We start from the raw sequence: 27160 nt of genomic DNA, 5'->3' as shown, positions 1-27160 counted from the left end.
TGCCTCTGTACAATCTGGAGCTTCCCTAACTACGATAATGAAGCCTGTCTTTAATCCGCATCACTGATATTCTTGTCCCTTTCAGATACTCTGAGTCTCGATGTCCACGTCCGGCGCACTTGCCGCGTTCACCCCTTTCCCGTCAATCAGTCCTTCCAGCCCCAGCGAGTTACCTTTGGCGGGATCAGCATTCAGCGCCGCACTTGGTACAGATAGGGATTTGCTTCGCGGTACCGCTGGTGTGCGGTTCAGGTGCGTGAGGTTCTCCTTGGTGATGGGACGAGACTGATCGTCATTCTTTGTATGCGCAGGATATTGAAGACCTAGCCCGATCGGTTGCGCTCTCTGCTTGACTATAGCGGGACACCTTCAGAGCAGCTTATGTTAAACGAGCAGAAACTAGCTCACCAGGTGTCATTGGTCCCTTCCCGAGTTGTACTCCCTCTCTTGAAGGCTCAGACACCTGCTTCAAGTTGGCGCCACCTGAGACGAAAGATAGTGCAAGAGCTCCTAAAGTACTCGTGACCATCCCAGTAAGGTGTCTCGTCAGCCAGCCAATACATTTGGCGAATGGGACGAAAGTTTCGAAGGCGTCTCTGATATCGATCATATCGCGCACGTGGGTCGCTTTGCCTGAGTTGTGACTGTCAGCATTTTGTCATAACGAATGGTCCAACGGAACGCTGAGTCTTCTGTCTTGAATATCTCGGTTCAAAGATCACTTACCAACTTCATTAAACTGAACCATGGTGGAGATCGGTAGATCCCACTGTAGTAACCCATCAAACTCAGTCGCAAGGCCGGCGACTAGTCTTCTAGAGAAGCTCGCCGAGGCGCCTCCACCGTGGCCCGCCGTCTTCAGGTTGCTAGGCAGCGAGGCATAAGAGTTCCGGGAGGAGATCGGATCCAAAGGATTACGTGGTGTAGATATCGATGGGAAAAGGGTCAGGGTGATTACGCTGCGGTGAGGTAGATCAGCCTGGCTGAAGCAGCAGACGATACCGGGCACAATTTAGGAGATCTAGATATCCGCTCAACACACTCACTGTTCGATCATAGCGAGATGGTAGCCATCTGTGTATCGAATGGGTCAGCCTGACCGAAGTGCGTTTATAATTCATAACTCAAACTGTCTGCTCACCATAGCATTCCATCTCCCCTATCTCCTTACAGTCCGCTCGGACATCCCACAGTTTCCACCAGCCATCCTCATCTTCCTCCCCGTCCGAGAGATTATCCTCTTCGATCAAGGATGCCCCACGTCCACCCTGTTTGAGCGGAAGACCCAGCCATTCTTCTTCTTCTGCTGGTTCTTTTGGAAGGAGCAGCTGTTTCTTCTGGATGTGAGACTTCTTGCTGAGATCATGAGCACGGTCGATGCCAAGCAGACGGTTGCGGAGCCTGGAAGTTAGGTTGCGTGCGTGTTGGAGAAGCGCAGAGGGGGTGATCGAAGGGAGATAGAGGGTGGACAGGAGGTGCAGTAGTATGAAATGCATGAGTAGCGATTGGCGCGATGTCACTCGCAGTAGTGGGTGATCGTAGACTGAGGACCGGTGAAACGTCAGCAATCTGTATCTTAATTTTGAGTTCGGATTAGGTGATGCAGTTTCTCATGGTGTCCGACTGTCGCAGTCTATGAGTCTCGCGAGTTGTCGAGGCTCCTTGCAGCTCGCTCGCCGCCTCAACTTTTGGCCCAGAATCTCTCTCCCTCAGAGCCCATACTCGCTAGCTGCTACTGCTTGCCAATGGGTTTTGCGCCGTCCCTGCTTGTCCGTTCGCTGACCATGACTCACCACAATCACCCTCAAACCACCTCTCCACCACTCTCTTCACTTCCTTGCCTTGATCTTCCCACTTCAACACCCTGTGATCCATCTCCAAATCCTCCTTTCCTCGATAAAGCACTCTATGGATCTCTACCAGCGCATCCATTTCTTCCGACCCACGTTCGAACTCCTGTCCATCTGCCCCATGATGACCGAGGGGATGGGGATGAGTTTGGTCAGGAGACCGCTCGAGGTGTTGATGGATAGGTTGTCGGTCTTGTGCAACTAGACTAGTTCCACGTCGACGATGTTGATCTTGAGATTTGTTATCCTCCCTCAATAAGATTGGTTCGCGAAGAGTGGAACGATCTTGATGATGATGTGAGTGATTGCAACATCCACCTTGTCCATGAGATTGTTGGATTTGAGAAGGTTCATTACTGTCGAACGACCATTCTCTCGGTTCGAGACCATCATCACCTCCAGGACCGGAAGACGAGAACGAAGAAGTCACCGACGCTGCTTGTACATGTTCACCTTGTCCTTGTCCGTGTTGATATGGTTGTCCATGTCCATGACCATGACCGTGAGGAGGAACTTGATAGTTCTGCAGGACATTCCTCAATCCACCTTGATCTCTCGATAAAGATGATCCAGACCCGTGCAACCTCGATCTCGAAGACCTATCGCGTCCAAATCGATAGAACCCATGAGAATTGCTGCTCGTACTAGTTGCCGAAGAAGATCGCCTCGACATGTCCGTCGCATGTGTCTGTGCTCCTCCCACGATGGCGGTGGAAGAAGTTATATCAGGTGATGAAGTCGTTGAGACTCTTTCTCTCTCTCGATCATGTAGGAAGAACCGAGGTGCAGTAGCTGACTGTTGTTGTTGTTGATTGCGATCGATACTCGGTGGTGGTGGCGGAGGTGGTAAGGTCGGTGAGATTATAGAGTATGGTGGATGCGTGTCGTGTGATTGTGCTCGTGACATCTTCAAGTTGTTTTCCTCGAGACGACAATGATCGGTTTTCTTTCTGCTTTCACAACAACGATAGCAATACAACGACGACAGCCGATAACAATGAGGGGAACGAGAAGAGATGCTCGAGAGAGAAAGCAAAAGAGTGAAAGACGTGTTTGGACGATTGAACTGTGTATCGGTAAGATTTGAGTTCACTCTGTCACTCACTCGCTCACTGCTCTACTAACTCGACTGGAAATGGGTGGGATGACGTAGAAAAATCAAACCCAACCACTCGGTATCATCTGGTAACCGGTGGAATGAAAATGACCATGGAACGGTTCACAGGCTGGTTCTCACAGGTAATCTAGGTACACATCTCAGGACTGCCTATGCATCGACACACCAGGTCGTACCAGTAGTGACTATTCAGAATGTCCCTCTTGCTCACTCCTTTCTCGTCCTCGTGCGACGACCTCGTACGAGGCGAAAAACGAACGATCGACGCTCGCTATACGACGTACGCGTTCCTCTACTCGCAGTCGCGTCATACGAACCAGATTTGGACGGGACACGCATGCGAGGATTAACACTTCTAAATTCCCCTTACCACCTGCGAGAGCCCACCTGTCATACTCTCATCGTGCCAGATCTATAACAACGTGCATGAAATCAACAATGAACATGACAGATATTTACAACCCATAAAAGCGGTATACTGATACTGATAACACTGCTACACGCTTCAACTCCAAAGTCCTCGTTGTCTTCTCACTTCCGCTCCAGGAGGTCCGTCTCCAGGCGAGAAAGTCGTAGCCATTGGCCCGAATCCGAAACCTTGCGCATCTAACAGCTCGTGCTCTCCCTCATCCTCTGTACTCAAAGGCGCATGACCACCACCCCGGGTTGTTCTGCCGTGCATTCCGAAGAATCCTCTCTGTATATGCCTCGCTCCAGCAAATGCGTCTCGGAAAGCCGAGGTGTAGTATATGATGGACGTTGGTCCCGGCTCATCCGCTCCGTTGTGAATGGGTGAAGTAGTGACCGTCTCAACAGCGTCACCATCCTCCCCGTTGGCTCGATTGGCAGCGGCTTGAGCTTGAGCCTCTTCACTCTCCCTTTGCGCTCTTCGCAATCCTCGCTCGAATCGCTTGACCCTCCACCATCCTCCGAAGCTGGTGAGAACGATGAACCACCCAATGCTCATCATCATGAAGCTGAAGTACTCGTTTGCCCGTCCTACTTCCTCCGCAGAAGGCAGACCGAGCAATGCGCTGAGCGTCATATTGTGTTGGGCAGCCCATGCCTCAGCTTCGTGATTATTGTGTATAAGTGTCCCAGGATCGGTATCGGGATGGTGTGGATCCTTCAAAACGGAAGGCCATGGTGATCCACCAGGACCCCAAATTGCCTCGATAGCATTCTCTGCCTGTTCATTCTCGCTGCTCCCGCTAGGGGGATCAGAAGGATCGGTAGGTACATCAGACTCTGAAGGGAATCTATTGTGTTCGATCATATCTTCGGCACGCGATCGAAGTGACAGCCCTAGCTGAATCATGGTGAGACCGAGACCAACTCGAGATCCGTATTTCGCAGCGTGAGTGGTGTGAAGGACATATGTGAGAAGGAACCCAACGAATTGGAATGATACGGAGACAATCACTGTGACACAAGTCAATTTCTTGCATAGAAAGCTCCGCGGTAGGAATGTTACTCACAGTTCCAGAAGAAGCCGAAAAAGTTGCCGCTTGGCATACCGTCGATGAGAATCTCGTCACCACTCATCGAGCTCGACAATGGACCAAATGGCGAGGACGACGAAGGAAGCACAACTGTCGTGTCCCAGTAAGGGGGGACAGCATCACGCAGAGCCGCTTGATATGACTGCAAGAGGTCAGCGTCATACTGCAAGAATAATTGTGTCCTCGATACTTACAGGAGGACCATCCTTCTGCTCATCCTCTGGGACATACTCTGGACCGTCGCCCTCAGGAGCTGCATGATGACCTTCTGGTCTCGCTGCAAGATTGCCGAACACACCGCTGGTTCCGCCGCCGATGACCCTAGAGCCAGGTGTAGGCGAGGCTTGTCGAGGCAGGAAGGATGATGGGAGAATGCCACCGAGGAAATGGCGAGGCTGATTGGGATGAGGGCGACGAGGAGCAGAGGTCGGTATCATCCCGTTGGTATTGCCTGGCGCGGGATGATGGGCTGAATATGGTTGGAAGGGAGGTGGCGATGAAGGCGGCAAGGTCTATATATAGATAACAACGCAGTCAGCACTGATCCCCCGCATAGTCTGATGGACGACAAGCACGTACGTAGTCTCGCTCGAAATCATAGTCGCCCGGTATAGGTCCTGTTCTAGGATCTTGCCTCCCACGTTGCCGACCAAGGAGACCATGTGTCTCTCCTTCCTCCTCGAAATCGGGAGGACCATCGAAAGCGGCGTCCATCTCACCTGGATCGGGCACAGTGGTCCGTCTCGTCGAATTGAGACGGATGGATCGAAGCGAATGGAGTGAAGATCGCCGTGAATGCGAGGGTGGTGGGGGCGAATCAGGATAGGAGTTGACTGGGGCGTATCGTGACATGGTAACAAAGGATCAAGTCTGTCGATCGAAGATATGCGTTAGCTGTGTGAAGCATGGATGAACGACAAAGTTGTGATGTTGGCCCGAGCGGGGGTGGCGCATCCGTGAACAAGAGCGGGATTTTGGAAGGAGAAGGGATTGAGCATATCAGTTGGTGGTGCGTGAAGTCGGTGCACATGATAAGGCCATCTCGTACCCTCTCTTCTCAGACACGATCATCTAATCCACCGAAGCGGCTGAGACTTTCCGTCTGAGAAAAGAAGTGAGATGACCAGTCGCGACTTCGTTTATCATCATCTATGCGGCATCGACAACCTCCTCAAATAGAGAAAACGACAGAAGGGACGAAAGCCCAAGTACAAATGCGAAACTCACCTCGACGACCTGTTGACTAAGCTTGCAGGGTTGTCTGACGAACTAGCCGTTCTCCCTCTGCAGAGGGCCTGTAGCCCCTTCGATGACCTTGTCTCAATGGAGAGAGGCGAGTGCAAAGCTGAGTGAGCGGAGGAGAGGGTATACTCTGACTAGATGGTGAACGACAGTAGGAGAACGAAGCAATAGATGCAGATGCGGTTGTTTTGTAATTGATCGCCAAGAGACAAAAGAGACGATGAACTCTGGCTCCTGCGGTCAAAGGAACCGCGCGGCCTGTAAGCTTTTGGTAAATGTAGGGTGGGGAGTGAGTACGCCGCGCTAATCCCGCTCGAATAGGTACAGTGTGGCAAACATGTGGCACCGCAATTCTCCATTCGAGCTAGAGTGTTCCATGGTACACGACCGATCGTCCACCGACCCTTTGACCTCTCAATATGGCCAGCCTCTCAGACGACATGCATGTGTCATGTCATATGCAAGGTAGCATAATGCGACCTGGCGATTGTTGAGCGGGTGCGAAGAAGCAGCTCACTCTGGAATAGGTCTCGGTGCAGGATAAAAGAAATAGAAATGCCACGTCATTCCAAACAACGCGGATCCGGATATGAAAGGGTCCGAGCTGATCCGAAACGATTATGACGCATTACGCACGAACACTGACAACCGTAGCCAAACGACTCATCTCTCCACGTATATAAATTCGAGGTCTCAACTTGCTCTCTTTCTCTCTTCGTCGACGACACACGAGTAGCTTTCATACCATACATACTGCTGACAACCCTTTCTCAAATCTAACACCAACACTATTATACAAGCACACATCATGTCCGCCGTCGCCGTAAGTTTCATTCCTTAGATCACACGATATCCTGCGCTGACGCCTTGAGCAGGTCATCTACAAGCCCAAGTATGTCGAATCGCAAATGAGGTCTCGAAGCGAACTCATAGCTGACCTCTGACTCCATTTTCCAGCGAGCATGCAGAGGAGTACCAGGTCTTCATTGAGTAAGTATTGCGCTCTGTCCATCACCATTCCACCTTGCTGTTGTCACGCATCACTCGACACATCACATTACCCGGGTACCTGCAATCGTGTCATACCTTTTCATGTATGCTGACTTGTTCTCTGCAGCGACGTTGCCGAAGTGAGTAGTGAACTACTGTCTCGCGCTAGCCGTCGATCACATATCAGCAGTTCAAGCAATTGCTTACGAGCTCACCTTGTTTCCCTTTTGCAGTACGAGGCATGGAAATCGGACAAGAGCATCGCGCTCTCCCGATTCGTAGGCACTTTCGAGATCGTAAGTGTACTGAAATCTTTGGAAATGAGGGAGACGCATTGTTACTGACCACTCTTGCAATCCAGTTCAAATCCTCCACTTCTGGTCACACCGGATCTCTTGGCGCCATCTCCAAGCAGGAGACCGAGACCGCTTTCTTCGGAGACGATAAGAACGTCAAGGACAAGTCTGTCGAGTACGTTGTTCGATCCTGCGCAAACTAAAACTCAGACTGACGACACTCATGAATCTTCCTCCCTCTTTACACTGCCCATTGACTCACTCAACAACCTAATTTCAACTTGTTCGCCCTTCACCTTTCATCGATCGACAATCACACCCACAGAGCCGCCATTCAACTCATCCTCGAGAACGGTAAGGTCCACAAGTCCGACCTCGCCCACTCTGGCAAGATCAACAAGAACCCCGCACGAGGGTTCGGTGACGTTCGAGGTACCGGTGCCGCCCAAGGTTCTCACCGATAAGCGTGTCTGGGTCTGAAGGAGGTTCTCAAGACGTTAAAGCATATAAAGGGAAAGAAACAAAGAAGTAGATACCAGCAGAGTAGCAAAATGAAGAAATGACCATTAAATGCAATCAACATACATATTTTGACAACAGCTAGGGTTGCCTGATGTCAACTTGCGCACATGAATTGACGCTTTCTTTTGCAGCGGTATCACTCATATAAAGCGTAGACGTAACAGAATACCAGTAACGACCGTGATAGCAGCTCAATAGTCGATAGGACACACGCCGTTCCCATTGGACGGAACAGGACGTTGGTCGCAATGGTTTTGTCAGCGATGTTATGCTAGCTGGTAGACGGAACGATTTCGGTCGCACCACCGTAAATGATCGATTCCAACCTCCACTTTTGTCTCCACCCTCGTTGACATCATAACCTCTATCCATACTGACCGTAACACATCCGCATCTCATATTCACATTCGGGATCGTCCATATTGTTCATCATCAGCTCAAAGACAGGGTTACCATACGTAGCATAGCAATAACAGTCATATTGAAGATGCCGGTGAGCTACGGTTTCAAATGACTCTTTCCATTCCACACATCGTCAATGGTCGTCGAGCTGACAACATGGAGATGATTTCACTTCTTACTTCTCTCTACATGAATAACCGAACCCCCTCTCTGATGACCACTGATTCCGTTCTCGAACCTGTACCATCTATAATCAACTCATATTTGCCCCAATCTCGATGCACCCGACACGTCCGTCGCCCACCGGACTCTTCTGTTTTCGGCTTCCGCGATGGCTATCCTCGCTCCTCGCCTTGCACAAATAGCCCCAATCCGTCCTGATCGTCGGTGCTTCCCAGGGTCTCGGTCTCGCCCTCGTCAAACACTATGCGTCCCTGATCCCTCCTTCCCAAGTATTCGCCACTGTACGCAGTTCCGCAGATGACGAGAAAGACAAGTTTCCCGAGGGAGTGCGGGTGATCGAGAAGGTCGATTGCTCGAAGGAGGATGTGGGGGAGAGGATCGTGGAGGGTTTACAAGGTGTGGCTGTGGGACTGGTCGTCTATGTAGCGGGGGTGTTAAAGCCCGAGGTGAGTCTGAAATCTTTCTCACAAGTCAACTCTGTCCGTTCGCCCTGAGGGTCGATACTTCTGAATGGCGCTCTGGGGACACAGTATTCCGGGTATCGCTGATCGGTGCCATTCTCTGCAGAAAATGGGAGAAGCGAATTGGAAGGACCAAATCATGATGTACACAATTTGCTCCATCGCACCAGTTTTCGTGGTCCAGTCTCTGTGAGTGTTGCGATCGACCCTCGACTCTATTCCCAGTCCGCTCCGAGGCGAGGTGACGACTAAAACACTTGTCACTTCGCACCGAATGACCGGCGTCGTCCGCACCATGTCTGGCGCTAACGATGATGTGACCGTCGCTGATATATCCCGCGTCACAGCCTCACGTCCTCGAGCTTCTCCCCCGAAGCCAAGATCATCCTCCTTACCTCCGAAGCTGGCTCAGTCACGCTTCGCACAGAAGGTGAAGGTGGAGGGATGTACGGTCATCACGGGAGTAAGGCAGCGGGAAACATGATCGGTCATCTACTTGCATACGATCTGAAGGAGAGCGGGATACCTATCGCGATGATTCACGTGAGTGCCTGCGTTTGGTGATCGCCTACCATCCTGGTGCTTGAAAAGGTTCGCTTGTAGGCTGACAAGATGCTCTATTCGCACAGCCCGGATTCCTGAAGACCGGTAAGCATGCTGATTCCAGAACCGAGTGAAACATCCCGTTGACGCCTCGATATCAGATATGACCAAGAATGCCGGAATGGAGGAATTCTACGACAAGATGGGTGGTGAGTGTCTTCCTATCTTCCAAGGTCGCGGGGGTTCAGGGACCTAACGAGCATGACTTGAGCATCAGCCGTCACACCCGACGAAGCAGCTGGACCAATCAGCGAGTTTGTCGAGAAGCTCGATATGGACATGTCTGGTAAACTGTGGGCACCAAGTGAGTTTTTTCTGAATCGTGATGCAGTCCGAGTGACATGTAGCTGACCTTCATCCTTTGCTTTCAGTGGGAGCAAGGTATGTGATTCACGGAAACTTGGTTAAGGGCGCATACGTGACAAACTGATCCATGATACAGGGGTATCGGTAATGCTGAGGAAGTCTTGGGTAAGGAAGTCACCAAGAAGCCCGGACCACTCGAGCTTCCCTGGTAAGCGAGGGGAGTTACTTATATCAACCAGCAGATTGGCATAGCAGAGGATGTATGTAATTTGTGAAAGCGACGAGGTTCTGGGGACACACCGTATGCGTAGTGGATATGCGCTGTCAGAGGCGCAGGTGCACGATGCGGAAGCAGATATGCATACCTGGTTCTGTGGGTCACAAGATTGATCTGCTCGCTGTCAGCGATGTGAGTATGACAGGGATCGATCCCCGAAGGCAGTGAATTCTCCGCCGGTACCCGACGAGGTGGTCTTTGGCAGGCCACGCAGATGTCACAGCGAACGCAGGTTCAATCATTACTCTCGGTCCCTCCGCAATCTCCAGGTTCCTTGGAGCCCTTTCCGCCTCTTGTGATGCAATTCGGTGTATTGTATTGAATCTTTTTAGTGGAGAGTCGGTCCCCGTACCGCCGTCTTATCTTGCCTCGGCCACCACAAATAGGTGAACAGGTGAATTTGATCGAAGGAAAGCGAAAGAAGATGCAGCAGATAGATAAGTGATATCTCACGGAACACAGTAGGCCTTTGTCATCTGTTACGTCAGCCCTGCATCCTATGGAGGCCAAAGCCTTTTGATCGCACAGTATCGAACGTAATCCACGATGTCGGCTACGAGATCCTCAGGATGATATTCCCTCCACCCACAAAGACAGATTATACGGTCGATCAAGCGCCTGATCAGACGAGTAAGGTTGTGCTAATCACGGGAGGGATTTCTGTGATTGTGTCCAAGAACACCCCTCTAGACCCCAACTCGTATGCTGTAGTACTGTATACCGCTCCACAAGGGAAAGCCTAGACGTGTATTGTACAGTTTTACACAAAGCCATTTCATTGATCTGATCAAATCTGGGCCGACCAGGGTATCGGGAAAGAGATCTGCCACGTACCTCTCCTCAAGAATGCCAAAGTGTACATGGGTGCTCGGTCATCTGCCAAAGCAGAGGCATCTATCGAGGAGCTGTGTCGGTTGACCGGCAAGCGAGCAGAGTTCTTACAGGTCGGCATGGCAGATTTCGATTCTGTCAGAGCTGCCGCGAAGATCTTTTAACTGTGGGTTATCTCACTTCTTCATTGTTATTGGACGATTCGAATGTTTCTATGGTTGAGGCAGACGGATGCAACGTACTATGCGTTCGCTTTGATAGGCAAGAAAACAATTTGGATAAATCGTTCTCTTCAACGACGCAGGTATCACACAGGTGAACATTGATCCTGCTCAAACTAAGTTGGTTGTCTTCGGCCTCGCTGACGGATTTCACTCTAAAGACGGCAATCAGGAAACGGTCTGCATCAGGATACGAATCTTGTGTGGGTTTCATTTTTCTGGCGGTTCACCCTGTACAGCCAATGAAGGACAACGATACCAAAGGTGCTGACCACTGCTTTCTCTTTCATTCCAACGGATGCCGATGGTATGACATCTTGCCACATACTATAACTCACACTCGATAGAACACGCGCTGCCGCTCAACAGCACCAATGACCCTCTCTCCTTACCCACTCGCAAAGCTTCTCCTCTCGATCCTCACCGCAACTTTGGAAGGCTCTCCAACGCCAAATCGATTGATATGGACGATCTCTGCCGCCCCATTCTTCTGTGGAGCCGGAAAATGGCGACCTGACACATTCAAACTCGAAACCAAGGGCGATCCCGAGATCGACGGCCAACATTTTTATTGTCAGAGCAAATCCGCTATCTCGCAAAGCAGAATGTCGCATACGATTCGGACGGGTCTGTTCAAGAGTGCAGCGTCATTCTCGGACTGGATCAAAGTGAGTGTTGTAATCACAGTGTCTTCTGCTTTTCACTGGAATCCTTGACGTTGACATCGATGTCATTTCACCGGAAAACCGCTGCCAGGAGAGAGACGGAAACAACTCCGTACAAGCCTTATCATCGTCGTGCGGTCTGTACATCTCGCAGGGCACATTCATCCGTAACCCAGTATCAAAAGGCGTCCTGACCCCGCTGTACGCTGGTACGTCCCCAGAAGTCAAGAACGGCACTGTGAGTATCAACGATCCCCAACTGCTTATGTGTGAATATCGTGCTGAGCAAGAAGGCGAAGTCCCTTATAAGTCTGCTTCCCATTCGCCCGCTTGGGCTTCGCCGCTACGGCGACCACGGACGAGGAGGAACGGCAGAAGTTTGCAGAGTGGTGTGATAAGGAGATGGCTCAGTGGCTCAAGCAAGAACAAAGAACCGTCGATGAGCACGGTATGAGACTCAATGCAGATGTATGCGTTCTGAACGTTTTCGTGAGATGTTCTGGTGACACGGAATGAAGGTGCTGTATTGCCAGTGACGGCTTCGGACCTGATCCATACCCTCGAATCGAAGTGGGAATGTGCTGACATACTACCTGTCATCGCCCAGAGATGCGAGTAAGTCCCGCATCCCGGTTGAAGCTTCATTCTGTGGCTGTCATCCGAGTGGACTCACGATTTGGAGAGACATGTACCGTCCTCAACACGAGGGGTGTCAAGATATATATTACCCACTCGCCCAGCCGATACGGATCATCTCGAACAGGCGTAAGTACCAAACCCACAAGTGGCAAGCATAAACACACAATCTATCCAGGGATTAAGCGCTTGCAATGCTTTGCGTCTCTTGCAATATGGTGTCGATCCCGTTCAAGTGGACCTGACGACGCACGATTCGGGGGTGTTGGAACGGATTTGAAGCGCTGAGGGTCTGTTGGTCGTTGTATTTGCCCCGACTCTCTCTGGCGGACTCATGTGAACGCCTGTATGCATGGTCCACTCCAATCCTGGCGGAGGGGTCTTGATGGATCAACTCAATGCCATGTTGAGCGATAAGATCATCGTACAACCAGGTTTGTCTTGTGGTTCCAGAATTCAGTGAATCGATTTTAAGCATATAAGCGCGCCAAGTGACAAGAAATCAACATTCCGGGAAGTCTTGTCCGGTTACAAACGGTGGACTTTTATTCTAGATGGATAACATCTGGCTCTGGCTTTTCTCCCTTGATCACTTTCCTTCCCATCCTCACGACATCTTCCTCACTGTTACCTTTCAGACACACTCACCCATCCCGTGGAAGCAGCTCACAAGATGGGTCAATCAGCTTCGTCAAAGCCTTCCTCCACCAGCACGCCCACTCGGTCGGACAAACCCGATGTGACCCCCCCTCTTGCCTCCAAGTCCTCCAAGATCCTCATCGTAGGAGGTGGAGGTACGATGGGATCTTCAACAGCTCTCCATCTTGCTCGAAGAGGGTTCGAAGATATAAGGATTCTGGACGTTTATCCGATCCCATCAAAGAATTCAGCAGGATATGATCTGAACAAGGTATGTTCGGCTGGTTCCAATGGATTTCTGATTCTGGTCGGAACGAACGGCGACTTTTGCATGTGATTCTCTTCCTTCCGGAGTTTCTGTGTGTCTCTCTTGTTCACAACCTCCTTTCGAGTTGCCCCTTCCATTTTCCATATTACTGAGCTCAGGCCAAGCTTCCCGGCAACTGATCGTCTCTTATGATATGCTGTCTTGCGCCGCGCCGTATCTCGCTGCTCAATGGTGAAAGAGAACGTCTATTGATCATGCTCTGCCACAGATCGCAGGAGCGGACAGCATCGGTCTTTTCGGAGGGGTATTTGGCGGAGTGAGAGACGTAGCTTGGGACGCCTGGACTTCCGACCCAGTCTTCATCCCCTACGCTCATAATGTAGGAAAGGTCAGTCCAAACTGCATTCTGACACCCCTCCCGCTGGCATGACTGACAAGTCTTCGACTTCAGATGGACTTGACCAGTGGTGACACGGCTCGCGCCAAGGCACTTCGACAGAAATACGAGACGTTCGTATCCCTCGGAAGGACAGAATTCGAGTGGCTAGCCAACGAAGACGATATCAAGAGAAAAGCACCACATTTGAAAGATGCTGATATCGCTGTACGTGACGCAACTCACCCAGATCATCGTCGCCCTGCTAATATCTATTGGTCTTTTCCCTTGCAACAGGGGTGGAGGGGGCTTTACTGCGCATCGGGAGGATGGGTCGCAGCGGCCGACGCTCTCAACTCAGTAGGGACAGAACTGGAGAAACTCGGCGTCAAATCAGCTTTCGGACCATCTGGAACGTTCTCCTCCCTGCTTCTCAAGGAGGATGGATCGGTGAGAGGTGTCAAGACCGTCGACGGGACAGAGTGGGACGCCGACCTAGTGGTCCTCGCTGCGGGCGCTTGGTCGCCCGTCTTGGTGGATTTGGAAGGGCAATGCACTTCTAAGGTGAGCAACACTTTCTTGTTTGTATATGCGATATTGGTCTGATAGTATACATTGCGTCAGTGCTGGGTCTACGCACATATCCAGTTGACGCCAGAGGAGGCAGAGGCTATGAAGGGCGTTCCTACGATGTATAACAACGAATATGTGAGTGGCTTGATTTACAAATCGCTGTTGCATTGGATGTGGACTCCTGTCCTGCCTTGTGCTCTTGGTCGAGTGTCCAATGACGCATGTCGTCAACCCTCATCCCAAACTGTTGTCGGCTGAGATGCACAAACACTACACTGCTTAGCTGCTGATCCGCACCACTTGTCCTCAGGGCTTCTTTTTCGAGCCTCGTCCCGACTCACATCTTCTGAAGCTCTGCAACGAGTTCCCGGGATACACCAACTATACTACGGTCCAGCCGTTCGGAGCTGCTAAACCCATCAAACTCTCCGTTCCCCGATCACACGCACAAAACCCCACCGACACCATGCCCACCGAGGTTCTCGACGAGATCAAGCGTCTGGTAAAGAAGTGTCTGCCTCACCTCGAAGGCCGTGAGTTGATCAACCAGGCGATGTGTTGGTGTACCGACACGGATGACGCCAATTGGTTGTTGTGCGAACACCCGCGGTTCAAGGGCTTGGTTTTGGCTACGGGGGATAGCGGTCACTCTTTCAAGATGTTACCGGTCGTAGGGAATGAGGTAGCGGATCTGATCGAAGGAAAAGTGAGTGCGGCAGATAGGTACGCAGCTGGGGTTGAGCTGAGTCGTCGCCATCTTCGTAGATGCCCGAGAAGAAGAGACAGTTGTGGAGGTACAGGCCTGGAGCAGGCGATCCCAACGGCACGGGAAGAGGAGGTCCCGAGCCCAAAGACCTGGCGGATGTGGATGGATGGAGGCACGACTAGCTATAGAGCGTAATATGCATTCTCACACAGATGTGGATGGGCACTAGTCCCTCATTGCGTGCAAGCTACTTTACAACTCAGTTCGATGCTGGCATTGCATCGTATCATTGTGACAGATATAGATACCGAGGTGAGTTTGATAAAAGTCACTCGGAGGTATTTTCACTCGTAGACTGAATGAAACTGATCTCTCGAATGCATGCGTCATTCCCCGGGTTTACGTGGTTTCTCTGTCCAACTCAACTCAAGCAACGTGGATTCGCAGAGCGTCTATCGATCGATCATGGCTGAGCTCAGAGTCGACTAGGCCTGACATCTGGGTATACGGTGATTGGGTAAGGCTAGGAGAGGAGAATCGGGTAAGCATGGCACAATGCAACTTATATATAGCCTGTACACACATGGATTCCTTGCCGCCGCACCTCGCTGTAGACACGCTGTCCACACAAAAGCTACATCAAAATGTCCAGCAATCAACAGAACGGAAATGGTCATGATCAATCTAGTTTCTCAGCCACTCCCACAATGAGAGACTATGCCAAAGATCGAGATGCCAAATCTCAAGACACGTAGGTCGCATCGTCCTTTCCCCCCTCACGCGAAATTCGTTCGACCGTCTCCGAGCTCTGCGACATCGATCGAGCACATGGGCTGGGCAGAAGTGCTGAATGATGAGCGACATGTAGGATCTACACCACGTCCAATGGGATGCCGATCGCTCATCCTTATATGACCCAGAGGGCTGGTCGAGATGGACCTCTGCTCTTGCAGGATTTCCACCTGATCGACCTCTTGTCCCATTTCGATCGTGAAAGGTGAGTGACAGGACTTCTGCGCGCGTAACAAGCAGACAGAGTACGCGACTCATTGTTATTGTATTTTCAGGATTCCCGAACGTGTTGTTCATGCGAAGGGATCAGGAGCTCACGGAGTATGGGAATGCACGGATGATCTCGAGGATCTCTGTATGGCCGATATGTTCAAGAAGGGATCGAAATGTCCTTTGACGATCCGATTCTCTACTGTCGGAAGAGAGACTGGTTCCAGCGATCTCGCGAGGTAAGCTTACGAGTCCCTCCCTCTGTCATATGAGCATTCCTGAGACCTCTCGGGCTGACAAAGCCTTATTCAAATCGATAGGGACCCTCGTGGTTTCTCTGTCAAGTTCAAGACAGCAGAGGGTACTTGGGATTTCGTTGCCAACAACACCCCGGCATTCTTCAGTGCGTGCTTTGGCTTCTCTGTCATGTAGGGAGTAAGCTGTTGAGATGAGAGCTGACATTGTCACAAATAGTTCGAGATCCCGCGAAGTTTCCTCACTTCATCCATACCCAGAAGAGACACCCTTCAACCCATCTTTCGGGTGATGACGATTCGACCATGTTTTGGGATTATCTCAGTCAGAACCCAGAATCGATTCATCAGGTCATGGTTCGTCGAGTCCCTCATAGATATTGATACGAAGAGAACGTCCCGCACTCTTAGGATATCTTTCACTTTGGGCGGATGGTCAGGGCAGAGTGGGATAGTAAGAGGTACTGATCTCAATCCACCTCACAGATCCTCATGGGTGATCGAGGTATCCCCGCTGGATATCGACACATGCACGGATACTACGGCCACACCCTCAAGATCGTCAACCGAAAGGGAGAATGGATGTATGCTCAATTCCACCTGATCTCAGACCAAGGAATCAAGACTTTCACAGCGGATGAAGCTGCTGCCGAGTGAGTCGGATAGGTCCCCTCACTCTCTGTGGTCTCTCAGCCCAGATTGCTGTTGGCAGACTTGATGGATTTCTGAGACATAGCCCTGACACTACATCAGATCCAACGACTACTCTCAGAAGGATCTCTACCAGGCCATCGAGAAGGGTGATTTCCCGTCATGGACTATGAAGGTCCAGACGATGACGGAGAAAGAGGCTGAAGAAGCTTGGGAGAAGAAGAAGATCAACGTGTTTGATCTGACCCATGTCTGGCCTCATTCCGAGTATCCCCTGAGGGAGATCGGCAAGGTCACTCTCAACGAGAATGCCAAGGTGAGAAGACTGGACCCGTGCAGGGCCAAACGTGTGGCAAGATCGCTAACTTGTCCTGTTGTTCGTGATCCGCAGAACTACTTCGCCGAAGTCGAACAAGCCGCGTTCAACCCCGCGCACATGGTCCCAGGTATCGAACCATCTGCCGACCCCGTCCTCCAATCCCGTCTCTTCTCCTACCCTGACGCACATCGTCACCGAATCGGCGCGAACTATCAACAGCTCCCAGTCAATGCACCTGTCTGTCCATTCGCCATGGCCAACTTCCAGCGAGACGGTCAGATGGCTTATTACAACCAGGGATCGAGACCCAACTATCTGAGCTCGATCGAACCCATCCAGTTCAAGGAGAGGGCTTATGACTTGAACAAGGTACATGGCAAGTTCGTGGGGAAAGCAGTCAGTTTCTTGTCAGAGATCCGACCGGAGGATTTCAATGCGCCTCGTGAGTTGCTTCTTCCTCTTCTCTTATATCAAATCGCCAAGGCGGACCACCTCTTCCGGATGAAGCCGTATTCCTCCAGTGTTTCCTTGAAAATACCGCAGTCATTCGCTACGTTCCGTGAACTTACCTGATGGCAATCCGACACAGGTGCGTTGTGGCAAAAGGTCTTCTCGGAGGAATCTAAACAACGATTCGTCGAGACCGTCTCCGGTCACATGGGCAACTGTACCGAACCCGAAATCATCAAACGTCAGATCGCCATCTTCCGTGAAGTATCCCCCGATCTCGGTGAGAGGATTGAGAAGGCGATGGGTGTAGAGGGATACCATGGGTTGGAAGAGATGACTTTCAATGGAACGCATAATGGCATGGGGAAGAAGAAGATTGCGGCGAACGGTATGCCTGTGAGTGCCATTTTGACGTGCTTGATTGTACGAGAGCGCGCATGAATGTGCTGACTCTTTGATGTCTAGGTTGATGGTGAAGTCGTCTTCGACAACGGCGCACCCGCATCTTCTTGATGAGTTTTGTTGTAGCGTTTACTGTAGGAACACAAATGGAGTTCGTATACACGCAGAACTGTAGCACTATTCGCATAATACAGCAACATTTACGTTCTAATTCGAATAAAGCCTCTTTTCTGCCTGCAAAACAATACGTCTCCTCTGGATTACCAAAGTCGACCTGACGCTCAATCACAGCTCTCCTGAGCCGCGCTATATTCCGACAGACTGCCATTCGCCCTAGAGACTAGTTTCGGATGAAGGAGCTTCGCCGCTGGAACAAGGTCGATCTTTGTCCTTTTGGCGGGACGACCCTCGTTCTCCCCTTCCTCCCCGTTGTATGGCGTACCGTATCCACCCCCACCAGGTGTATGGATGATCATCCTGTCTCCTGCTTTGACCCTACGAAAGTACAGTACAAAAATTGAGACAAGTCAGTCAACCCATGTATCGGAATGTGTGAATCGGCCTGTGTGGAACTCACCACACCGAAGCACTAGGTTTCATCTTGACTGTTCTGTACCCTTCGCCCGTCGTACTTTTCTTGACGAGATACGTTGCTCCTCTCTCACCAGGCTGTCCACCTTCCATCCCATACGGCTGATTCACTCTTCTCTCACCGACGACGGAGCCCTGAAGAGTTCATCAATACCATACGATTTAACGTCCACACGCTCTTGCCTTGGCCTTGAGGCTTGAGATCAATCGTCTCTCACTCACCATCATATCGGCTCGGAATTGGTATTCTCGATGCACACCATCTCCACCGTTGTTATGACCTTTCCCGCCTGATCCTCGTCGGATCGAGAATTCACGGATGAGCAATGGGAATCGACGTTCGGCCACCTCTACATCGCCAATTCGGGTCTGGTAACGGTACAAGATCAGAATAGGCTTTGGAGGTAAAAAGACGCTAGTGGGCACTCACGTTTGTCATCTGTCGCCGAAGGGGAAGAAGATGGTGAAATCACTTCAGCTCTTCGTGTGGGCATGGAAGACCTCAATCACTCACGTTGATGTGCACTGCACTCTGACCCTTCCAGGTTGGACCTGCACCTGCACCACCGCAGACTATGGGGCGAGACCAGTCAGTATGACTCCTGTCTCCACCATGTCTGCTGGATGACCTCGGTTGCCACGGAGATCTTCACTCACTCGTCTCTCCGTACGACATGTCCTCGTAGTCGGCATGCACCACATTCATACAACCTTGAGAAGCTAGTGGCCGAATCAATTTCAGCGACACCATTCTCATTCCGCTCCAAATCACTCACCGGCACAAGCCTCGAAAGCCTTGAAGACAACGTCGACAACTCTCTGAGATGTCTCCGTGTTGCCAGAAGAAACAGCGGCATCGAGAGAAGGTGACAAGATTGAATCTGCCGGAACGACCAATTCGACCGGAGCCAACACGCCAGCGTTGAGAGGCATATCTGTACCGATGAGCGTTCGGAGACTGTAGATGATGGCTGATTGTGTGACTGAGACAGGTGCATTGAGGTTGGACAGCGATTCCATCGATGTCCCTGTGAAGTCGAATTTGGCAGAACCGGACTCGGACTCAATGTCAATCCGAAGTTTAAGGATGGAACCGTCGTCTGCACACGGGAGAAAACGAGCTGTCAGCTGCGATGTTGTTCGAGCAGCTTCAACATGATGCGACGCTCACCCATGTAATCTTCGGCAATGAGAGGACCTGATCGAGTCTTGAAGAAGTTTCTGACTGCCAATTCCGCATTGGTTCGAATGGCCGCCATATAGTGTTGGACAACAGTCTTGCCATATTCGGCAAACAGTTCATGAATCTGAGCAGATCCTACCGCACAAGCAGAACATTGGGCTTTCAAATCCGAGATGTTTTTAGCCATTCCTCGAGTGGCTTTGACCCTTGGATGTCCCTCAATTCGACCGGCTGCCATGAAGATCTCCGTGATCTCCTTCTCGTTGAAGACGCCATCCCGAACGAGGAACGTTGACATGATGGCCGCTCCTTCTTCGACGTTCTCGGTCGAGTCAGGGTGCATCGAGTTACCATCGATACCGCCGATGTCGCCATGATGTCCTCGAGCGGCAACCCAAAAGACGATCTCGTTCGTATCGTCAAATACAGGTTGAATGACTGTGATATCGGGTAAATGGGTGCCTCCTGCTTTGGGATGGTTGGATACCAGGATATCTCCTGCACGAAGTTTACCCTTGTGTAAGTTGGCTTGGAAGGCGACGGCGTATTGCATGGATCCAAGATGGACAGGGACGTTCGGTGCGTTGGCTACGAGCGTGGCGTCGGGTCCAAAAATGGCACAGGAGAAACTGCAATGTGGAGTAGTCAGTCTCCATATCTTCATCCTGCCTAATCGTATGGGGTGCGAGAACACCCACTCCAGTCGCTCTTTGATCTGAAGAGATACCGCTGTCTTCTGCAGAGCACGACCCATCTGCTCCGCGATACCCATGAATCGATGTCCGAAGATGGAAAGTTGGATGGGGTCAACCACTTCGGTGGAGAGTTGTTTTCTCGGACCCAGCCCGACATCGATGCTGTGAGAGACGTTAGCTTGCATTTTCAAATCTCGCAAAGGTCAACTCACTAGACGTGATCCTTCAGAATCCGAGCAGTGTTCTGTGGATGTAAAAGGATGGTCTGAGTCGCATCGAGAATGACAGCAGGTCCTTGGACGACCGTTCCGGGAGTCAAGGCTTCGAGCTTGTACAGGGGAACAGTGTCAAACCTGCCTGCTTCTTCAAAGTATATCTGATTAGTGGCGAAGTGCGCGTCCTTAGGAACTGGTAGATCGGTGAGCTTGTTGAGCTCTTCCACATAGGTCGACTTCGCATGTTTTTCGGCATCTTCACCTTGGCCGATTCCTCGTACTCTGATGTCCTCAACTTCGATAGGTGCGTTGAGCACAAAGGCAAACTCTCTTCTGTGCTGGTCAATGAATGCTTTCGCGAAATCGCCATCTTTCGGTCGTAAGATCATCAGCTTGGTGTCGGACCCTCTGTACTTCATATTCAGGTAACAGTCGTATGCGATGTCCTTCTCGTGGCCACCTTGAGAGACGAGTTGTGAATGGGCTTTCGCTTTGATCGTTTCGAACCGGTCGAGAATGGAGGGAAGATTGTTCTCGTTGAACTCGACTTGACAAGGCTCACTGACATCTACTGCGACATCTGCCAAAGCCATTCCGTAGGCAGAAAGGACGGAAGAGTACCTGTCTCGAGTCAGTCAGTACAGTTCTTGGGGCAGAAACGATTGGAAGTTGTTGCTGCCACTCACTTGTGAACCAGAACGTTGTGCATCCCCAGCAATGCGGCAAGGGCACATGCGTGTTGACCACCTGCTCCTCCGAAACAGGCAAGGTTGTGAGCGCTGGTCGAGAATCCACGTTGCTCGGTCAAAGCACGAATCGGTCGAGCCATCGATGAGTTCGCCACGTTGATGAAACCACACGCGACTTTGGCTGGTGTAAGAGAAAGACTTCCGTTGTTTTCTTCGTTGATCCGTTGAGTGAGGGCTTCAAATTTCTCTTGCACAATCTCATAATCCAAAGGCATGTTCTCGGTAGGACCAAAGACTGCAAAAGATAGGGAGGGTCAGGCTCAGTCTCAGGCGCTTGATCGGACGGGGGACCGAATACGGACTTTTGGGGAATGAATCAATGTGAAGACGACCCAAGAACAGGTTCGCATCCGTGACAGTCAGAGGTCCCCCCTTTCTATACACACAAAGTCAGCAAGGGTTTTTCATGTCACTTTTGAAGGCTTACCGATAACACGCAGGACCAGGGTGAGCTCCAGCTGACTCTGGCCCAACGACGAACAGGCCGTTTCGGTACGTCAGAATGCTTCCACCCCCAGCTGCAACGGTGTTTATATCCAGTTGCGGGGTCTGGATCGTTACTCCAGCGGTGGTGGTTTCGAATACATGCTCGTACTTGCCACCGTATCTCGAGACATCGGTAGACTTTATATATGATCAGCGGTGAAAGATGCCATGGTATAGATATGAACTCACTGTTCCACCCATATCAAAACCAACGACAGGTGATCCGTCAAGAGCATCATAGCATGTTCTTGCATACCCGACTACACCACCGGCAGGACCAGCTACCCCACTCCATCAGCGGTCCATTCTATCAACACAACATCAAGCGACTCACACAATATCGCTTTCAACCCTGAAAATTTCCGAAAGTCACACAACGATCCGTCCGATTGCATGAAACTGACACGGCAAGAAGTATCGTTCAAGCCGCCCTTGAAGCCCGAAGCAAAGCCATCCAGATACCGCCTCACTTCTGGAGTCAGGTAAGCGTCGGCCGTAGCTGAACTTCCTCTAGAGACGAGGTTGATCATGGGTTGGAGGTCGGACGACACAGAGATGTGGGCAAAACCAATCTCTCGAGCGATCGCTTCGACTTGCTTTTCGTGGGCCGGGTAGAGATATGAATGGACAAGAACAATGGCAATGGATCTATAACCCTCCGTATAAAGAGCTTGGAGGTCGTTTCGGACTTGGTCGGTATCTGAAGCATCCACAAAGATCAGTAGGTAACATCGTCTATCGGACTGAAAGCCGATTCACCGACTGGTTGAAGGACTCTCATAGCCGTGCCAGATGGACCAGTCACAAGATCCCCAGCTTGAGTGATGCTAGCATCTCCTTTCAGGCCAGGCCAGTCTAGAGCCAATCGTTCGTCAATCTCCACAACTTTGGTATACAGCACATCCGGCTGGATCTTTCGTTAGCGCAATTTGAGCTTTGTTGGTGTCACGAGACTTGCCTTCTTGATGGCCAGCTGGAAGAGGAAAGGACGACTCTGAGTGCCGATTTCGAGGCCATCTTTGAAGCCTTTGGTCTACATGAAACTGAGATCAATAAAGCTGTACATTTGAGTTCTCACTGTGAGATTCTCACAACAAGCAGTGCACATCGCTCTCCCTTTCGCTCGAGTAGCGCGTTTGTTCTTCATACGTTGATGTCGGTGAGCGTGTATCAATTTGCTGAGAGGCCATTCCAACACTCACGCAACGGTGGTACCCATTCGCAGATACTCGATCGCCGAAGTATCAATAGGTTGGTCCCTGGGGATTTTCTCTCCTGTGAACCATTCAAGCACGCGTCTCACGCCTTCTCGGGGGGCATCTGGGTAACTGTATCCCAGTCAGCATGCCCTACCCGAAGCCAGACGTGGATGCTCACTTTGCCGGATCAACTGATAGAAGCTTGACGAGGTGATTGCCTCTTGTCTCGGTCATTGCGATCACATCCTATCAGGCCGTGGTGAGCTGACATTCCATCCAATTGACATGAACACACGACTCACGCAGAAAGTACCTCCTCTGTCGATACAGATCTTGACCTTGTCCAGGTCCTTGAGAGCGATAGGCATGACGACTACTGACTACGCTATGTTCTGATCACAAGCCTGAAGTCAAGTCAAACTGACCAAGTTGTCAGCGATGATGAGCAGATGGTTTTGTTGTTGCTCGATAGTGCTGGGTCTCGAAAGTACCGTCCCTGTCGACCACTTCGCGAAGAGGGGAAAGTGCGGCGGCGCATGTCGGACCGACCGACGCTTCGGCGACATGGCTTATCGACCGACCGCGAAGAGGTTCCCGGGTCAAGTGGAGGGCAGAGGGGAGTGGACTCCGCGCTGTTGTATCCAGCTTGGGAAGTTGGATTAGGTTATCCGATGAGCGTGGGAAAGACGAAAATGAGTGATGAACTCAATCGTGGCTCCCCGTATCGAGACCCTTCAAGGTAAGACTGAGCAGCAAAGCAGAGGCACAAACAAGCTCGCAATCGTTCCGTTCCCCGTTTCCGAACAAGTTCAACCCCATCTTAGATTACGAGTAGTAGCGTCGTTCGAGGGCGGAAGAAGATCCCGAGATCCAGACAAGTAGGAACACAGTAGATAAGACTAACGCATATAACCGAACAGTCTTGTTTGCTGAAGTCCGAAGTAGACACCGAGATTGACCCACATTCCCCCACTTTGGTCAGAAGCTCAAGCTCATGAGACTCTGATTGAATCTCTCTTATCGCGAGGAGTGTATCACCGAGGACTTGCAGGCATACGCATACTTCGGCTGAGCAGCCCTTTCCTCGCCACTAGTGTGATTCTCATTGATCTGCCTGGACACGGTGAATCTTGGGCCGGAGTCGGTAGGTCCGATCCACGGAGTTGAAGGACTGATCCCATGAGTAACAACTATTCACTCGGGCTGCCCATCTCCAAAGTGATCGGCTCATCTCTCTTGAGGACTGTCGGCGCTCATTCCGCCGTAAGATAGTACTTTTTCTCACGATCATTAGTGTTCGACGCTACGGGACCTTGGCGCAATTGGGATTGAACCTTCTTATTGATCGGGACATCACACCCGTTGCCTTTCGCTTTCGCCTGAACGAGCGGAAGGAAACTCGAAGATACTGATGATGTGAGTTGAGCATACGGGAGAAGGGATAGGGGGGTTGGGGGGGGGGGGGGTTTGGAAAGGAGAACCAAGGTATATATGACCTGACAGCATAGGGATTGGCAAGGACTGATGACATTCAGACATATCGTATCATCCCCTTATCCATCAGACATTCTTTTGTCAGTAGGGTAGTTGACAGAATCCATAATGGCCATTGACGAAGAAAAGCACGTTCACGAGACGGCTGTCAACGTGGTTGACGCCGTTGCAGACTTGTCAGAAGACAAGCGAGAGATCGTAAGTATGATCCGACTGGACCATGAAGGTGTGCTAGACAGAACTATGCGTCTGATCATCGTTCTGCGCTGGTACAGTACGACGTCGCCGCGACGTTTCTCACTGATGTTGCCGCTCGACCTGATGCTTTTGAGCTTCTTGCACCATGGACGGAAGCAGAGGAAAACGCTGTCAAGCGGAAGGTGGGTCACCTCACAGTACAAGGCCTTCCTGGTCCTTGGCTTAGCTGACGTCGACTTCACTGTAGCTTGATCGCATCGTTATGCCTCTGCTCTTCTTCTCTAATTTGATGAGTGGAACAGACAAGGTAGGGAACAACCCCGCGCCACATGGTGGCACCTGTTTCTGACATTGTTTCCTGCAGGTACTGCTTGGCACAGCCGTAACGTTCGGTCTCAGGACAGATCTTCACCTAGTGGGACAGCAATACTCATGGGTGAGTCTGGCAACATTGTCAATCAAAGGTCGAAATTGGAAGGTTAATGAAAGGCTTCCAGGCGAATAGTATCGTAAGTATGCTATCGAAGGCTGGCTCGAAGTGGAACCGGAAGCATACCTGACGGCTCCTATGTCCAGCCCTATTTCGCCATGATTGGATTCGTCTTTCTTCAATCCTATATCTTTCAAAAGTTTCCGATTGGCAAGACCATCGCCGTCAACGTCGTCTTTTACGGAGTTTGCACATTTGCGATCTCTGGCGTGAAAAACTTTGCCGCTTTGGCTGCTTGTCGTTTCCTCCTCGGCGTTTTTGAAGGTGCTGGACATTCTGCAACCGGGCTTATAGTGAGTTGCTGAGCCCATCATTCAGCGTCACCATATAGGATTGGCCTGTCCGCTAACTTTTCTTCTCATCTAGATTGCAATGTGGTGGAAAAAGTCTGAACAACCGTGGCGGACCGCCGTAATGTTCAGTACTCTCTCGTCGGTCGTCAATGGTCTGCTTTCGTACGCGATGCAATTCTACAATCCCGGTCCAATCTCCCGATGGAGGTTGCTCTTCGTTATTATGGGATGCTGGTCCGTCATCGTCGGTACCATGGACTTCTTCTTCCTTCCAGCGGATCCGACAGCTGCTTGGTGGCTCGTGAGTGTTTCGAATCAGATCGTGCAGCGACTTGACAGATTTTGATGTGCACTCTCGTCAGACCGACCGTCAGAAGGTAATCGCGATCAAGAGGACTGCTGGAAATCAGACCGGTATTCTCAACCATCATGTCAAGTGGGATCAAGTGAAGGAGGGGTTGTTGGATGAGAAGACATGGCTGATCGTGAGTATACTCTCGGTCTGGGTCTATCCGGAGATTGACAGCTGATGAGCAAACGATATAGTTCTTGATCGTAAGCTGCTATTGCCCTACTTGTATACGTGACCACTGACCTCGTGTTACGCGACCAGAATGTCTCCCTCAATATCCCGAATGGTGGCCTGATTGGCTTCAACTCACTCATCGTCCAATCACTCGGTTACACTGTCAAGGAAGTCACCCTCTTAGCCATTCCTACCGGAGTAATCTCCTGGGTCTCTTCGTTGATCTTCGCGCGACTCGCGTCCAAAACCAGACGACCTCTACTCTGTGTGATTGCCTCCATCCTGAGTGAGTAGACCGACCGACGTCAGCATCCCTTCGGAACTCTCGCTTACTTGCCTGGGGTGTAGTCTGCCTCGCTGCTACCGTCATGCTCAAGGTTATCCCGAGAAGCAACAAAGGTGGTTCTCTCGCCGGTCTTTTCATCTTGTACTGTTACTGGGCTCCAGTGAGTTACGTTCACGACTTGCTGCTGCACTCACTTGAAACTGACTTGGTGATCGACGACCGTCAGTACATTATCATGGGGTCGTCGATCTTGTACGCAAATGTGGCCGGTACTACCAAGAAAGTAGCCGTTTTTGGTATCAGCTACTGGGGCTACTGCGTCGGAAACCTTGTCGGTCCCCAAAGTGAGTCTTCGAAATCTTGGTCTCCCCCAAACGACTGACCTTGTTCCCCTCGCCCAGCTTTTATCTCCAAAGAAGCTCCTCTGTACCCTTCGGCAACGATGACCATGTTGATCGGATACTGTCTCTCCATCCTTCTTGTATGCCTGTACGGCTTCTCCTGTTGGAGATCCAACAAGTTGAAGGTCAAGCAACAAGAAGAGTGGGAAGCCAATCATCACGAACAGGATGTTGCGGAGGAATGGAAAGATCTCACCGATCGACAGAATCCATATTTCCGATACACTTGGTAGTTTGCCTCGTAGAGGTAAGCCGTCGTTGCTGAGGGACAAAGTGGACCTGGAGGGTGCACCCTAAGAAGGGGAGAGATGACGAAGGCAGGTGTAGACTGGTAGGGGATCGAAGCTGGTATATGATTTAAGCTATCTTTAGCCATCCCATTGGTTGTATCGTGATAAAACAGGAGTCTTGCGGGAAAGAAGTGAGCGGATCTAACGGCAAGTTGTTAGAACGCAGTGCATCAATTGAAGAAGTCGTAAAGGATCGTTAGTTACATGTGGTGGAATATGTAATATCAACAGGGATGATCAGAAAACGGAATGTATCACACATCGAAAGAACAAGGGCAGTGAAAACGCGAGGGCATGAGTTGGTGTGAACAGAAGCAGGA

The 27160-nt window shown here is 50.9% G+C and overlaps 10 protein-coding genes across 10 annotated transcripts; 7 read left to right on the top strand and 3 right to left on the bottom strand.

Moving 5' to 3' along the window:
• Window positions 1-81: 81 nt before the first annotated feature.
• On the bottom strand, window positions 82-2757 carry IAR55_000039 (uncharacterized protein; the record flags this gene model as incomplete). Its single annotated transcript, XM_066943179.1, has 6 exons — window positions 82-353; window positions 409-633; window positions 727-959; window positions 1047-1074; window positions 1142-1543; window positions 1794-2757. 6 exons carry the CDS (start codon window positions 2755-2757, stop codon window positions 82-84), a joined length of 2124 nt encoding a protein of 707 aa, XP_066805721.1.
• A 715-nt stretch (window positions 2758-3472) lies between these two features.
• Window positions 3473-5321, bottom strand: IAR55_000038 (uncharacterized protein; the record flags this gene model as incomplete). The annotated part of the gene is made up of 4 exons (XM_066943178.1): window positions 3473-4389; window positions 4446-4611; window positions 4664-4981; window positions 5049-5321. The coding sequence occupies 4 exons, from the start codon at window positions 5319-5321 to the stop codon at window positions 3473-3475; spliced, it is 1674 nt and encodes a 557-aa protein (XP_066805720.1).
• A 1198-nt stretch (window positions 5322-6519) lies between these two features.
• Window positions 6520-7461, top strand: IAR55_000037 (uncharacterized protein; the record flags this gene model as incomplete). Its single annotated transcript, XM_066943177.1, has 7 exons — window positions 6520-6534; window positions 6587-6603; window positions 6669-6701; window positions 6829-6841; window positions 6935-6997; window positions 7063-7172; window positions 7323-7461. The coding sequence occupies 7 exons, from the start codon at window positions 6520-6522 to the stop codon at window positions 7459-7461; spliced, it is 390 nt and encodes a 129-aa protein (XP_066805719.1).
• Window positions 7462-8006: 545 nt separating this feature from the next.
• IAR55_000036 (uncharacterized protein) lies at window positions 8007-9686 on the top strand (the record flags this gene model as incomplete). Its single annotated transcript, XM_066943176.1, has 9 exons — window positions 8007-8012; window positions 8287-8550; window positions 8672-8754; window positions 8913-9108; window positions 9195-9213; window positions 9270-9317; window positions 9386-9472; window positions 9540-9549; window positions 9611-9686. 9 exons carry the CDS (start codon window positions 8007-8009, stop codon window positions 9684-9686), a joined length of 789 nt encoding a protein of 262 aa, XP_066805718.1.
• Window positions 9687-10320: 634 nt separating this feature from the next.
• Window positions 10321-10746, top strand: IAR55_000035 (uncharacterized protein; the record flags this gene model as incomplete). Its single annotated transcript, XM_066943175.1, has 2 exons — window positions 10321-10413; window positions 10558-10746. The coding sequence occupies 2 exons, from the start codon at window positions 10321-10323 to the stop codon at window positions 10744-10746; spliced, it is 282 nt and encodes a 93-aa protein (XP_066805717.1).
• Window positions 10747-11177: 431 nt separating this feature from the next.
• On the top strand, window positions 11178-11984 carry IAR55_000034 (uncharacterized protein; the record flags this gene model as incomplete). The annotated part of the gene is made up of 3 exons (XM_066943174.1): window positions 11178-11471; window positions 11623-11710; window positions 11779-11984. The coding sequence occupies 3 exons, from the start codon at window positions 11178-11180 to the stop codon at window positions 11982-11984; spliced, it is 588 nt and encodes a 195-aa protein (XP_066805716.1).
• Window positions 11985-12777: 793 nt separating this feature from the next.
• IAR55_000033 (uncharacterized protein) lies at window positions 12778-14848 on the top strand (the record flags this gene model as incomplete). The annotated part of the gene is made up of 7 exons (XM_066943173.1): window positions 12778-13014; window positions 13280-13399; window positions 13463-13615; window positions 13685-13951; window positions 14012-14095; window positions 14271-14666; window positions 14726-14848. The coding sequence occupies 7 exons, from the start codon at window positions 12778-12780 to the stop codon at window positions 14846-14848; spliced, it is 1380 nt and encodes a 459-aa protein (XP_066805715.1).
• Window positions 14849-15310: 462 nt separating this feature from the next.
• IAR55_000032 (uncharacterized protein) lies at window positions 15311-17855 on the top strand (the record flags this gene model as incomplete). The annotated part of the gene is made up of 10 exons (XM_066943172.1): window positions 15311-15417; window positions 15535-15663; window positions 15734-15907; window positions 15989-16071; window positions 16143-16279; window positions 16409-16575; window positions 16676-16889; window positions 16965-17334; window positions 17482-17738; window positions 17808-17855. 10 exons carry the CDS (start codon window positions 15311-15313, stop codon window positions 17853-17855), a joined length of 1686 nt encoding a protein of 561 aa, XP_066805714.1.
• A 170-nt stretch (window positions 17856-18025) lies between these two features.
• On the bottom strand, window positions 18026-23230 carry IAR55_000031 (uncharacterized protein; the record flags this gene model as incomplete). The annotated part of the gene is made up of 20 exons (XM_066943171.1): window positions 18026-18239; window positions 18322-18470; window positions 18558-18704; window positions 18850-18908; window positions 18993-19055; window positions 19112-19435; window positions 19507-20147; window positions 20217-20375; window positions 20426-21049; window positions 21115-21412; window positions 21480-21553; window positions 21605-21801; window positions 21853-21944; window positions 21998-22363; window positions 22423-22570; window positions 22622-22696; window positions 22756-22804; window positions 22866-22991; window positions 23041-23108; window positions 23165-23230. 20 exons carry the CDS (start codon window positions 23228-23230, stop codon window positions 18026-18028), a joined length of 3939 nt encoding a protein of 1312 aa, XP_066805713.1.
• A 1234-nt stretch (window positions 23231-24464) lies between these two features.
• IAR55_000030 (uncharacterized protein) lies at window positions 24465-26783 on the top strand (the record flags this gene model as incomplete). Its single annotated transcript, XM_066943170.1, has 11 exons — window positions 24465-24554; window positions 24632-24736; window positions 24802-24861; window positions 24919-24990; window positions 25131-25337; window positions 25411-25638; window positions 25700-25822; window positions 25951-26149; window positions 26212-26309; window positions 26376-26493; window positions 26551-26783. The coding sequence occupies 11 exons, from the start codon at window positions 24465-24467 to the stop codon at window positions 26781-26783; spliced, it is 1533 nt and encodes a 510-aa protein (XP_066805712.1).
• Window positions 26784-27160: the final 377 nt, after the last annotated feature.

This window comes from Kwoniella newhampshirensis, chromosome 1 (assembly GCF_039105145.1).
Source record: "Kwoniella newhampshirensis strain CBS 13917 chromosome 1, whole genome shotgun sequence".
NCBI classification, from domain to species: Eukaryota; Fungi; Basidiomycota; class Tremellomycetes; order Tremellales; family Cryptococcaceae; genus Kwoniella; species Kwoniella newhampshirensis.
Note: the sequence above shows the minus strand (reverse complement) of the source record. Positions and strands in the feature narration are given on the sequence as shown.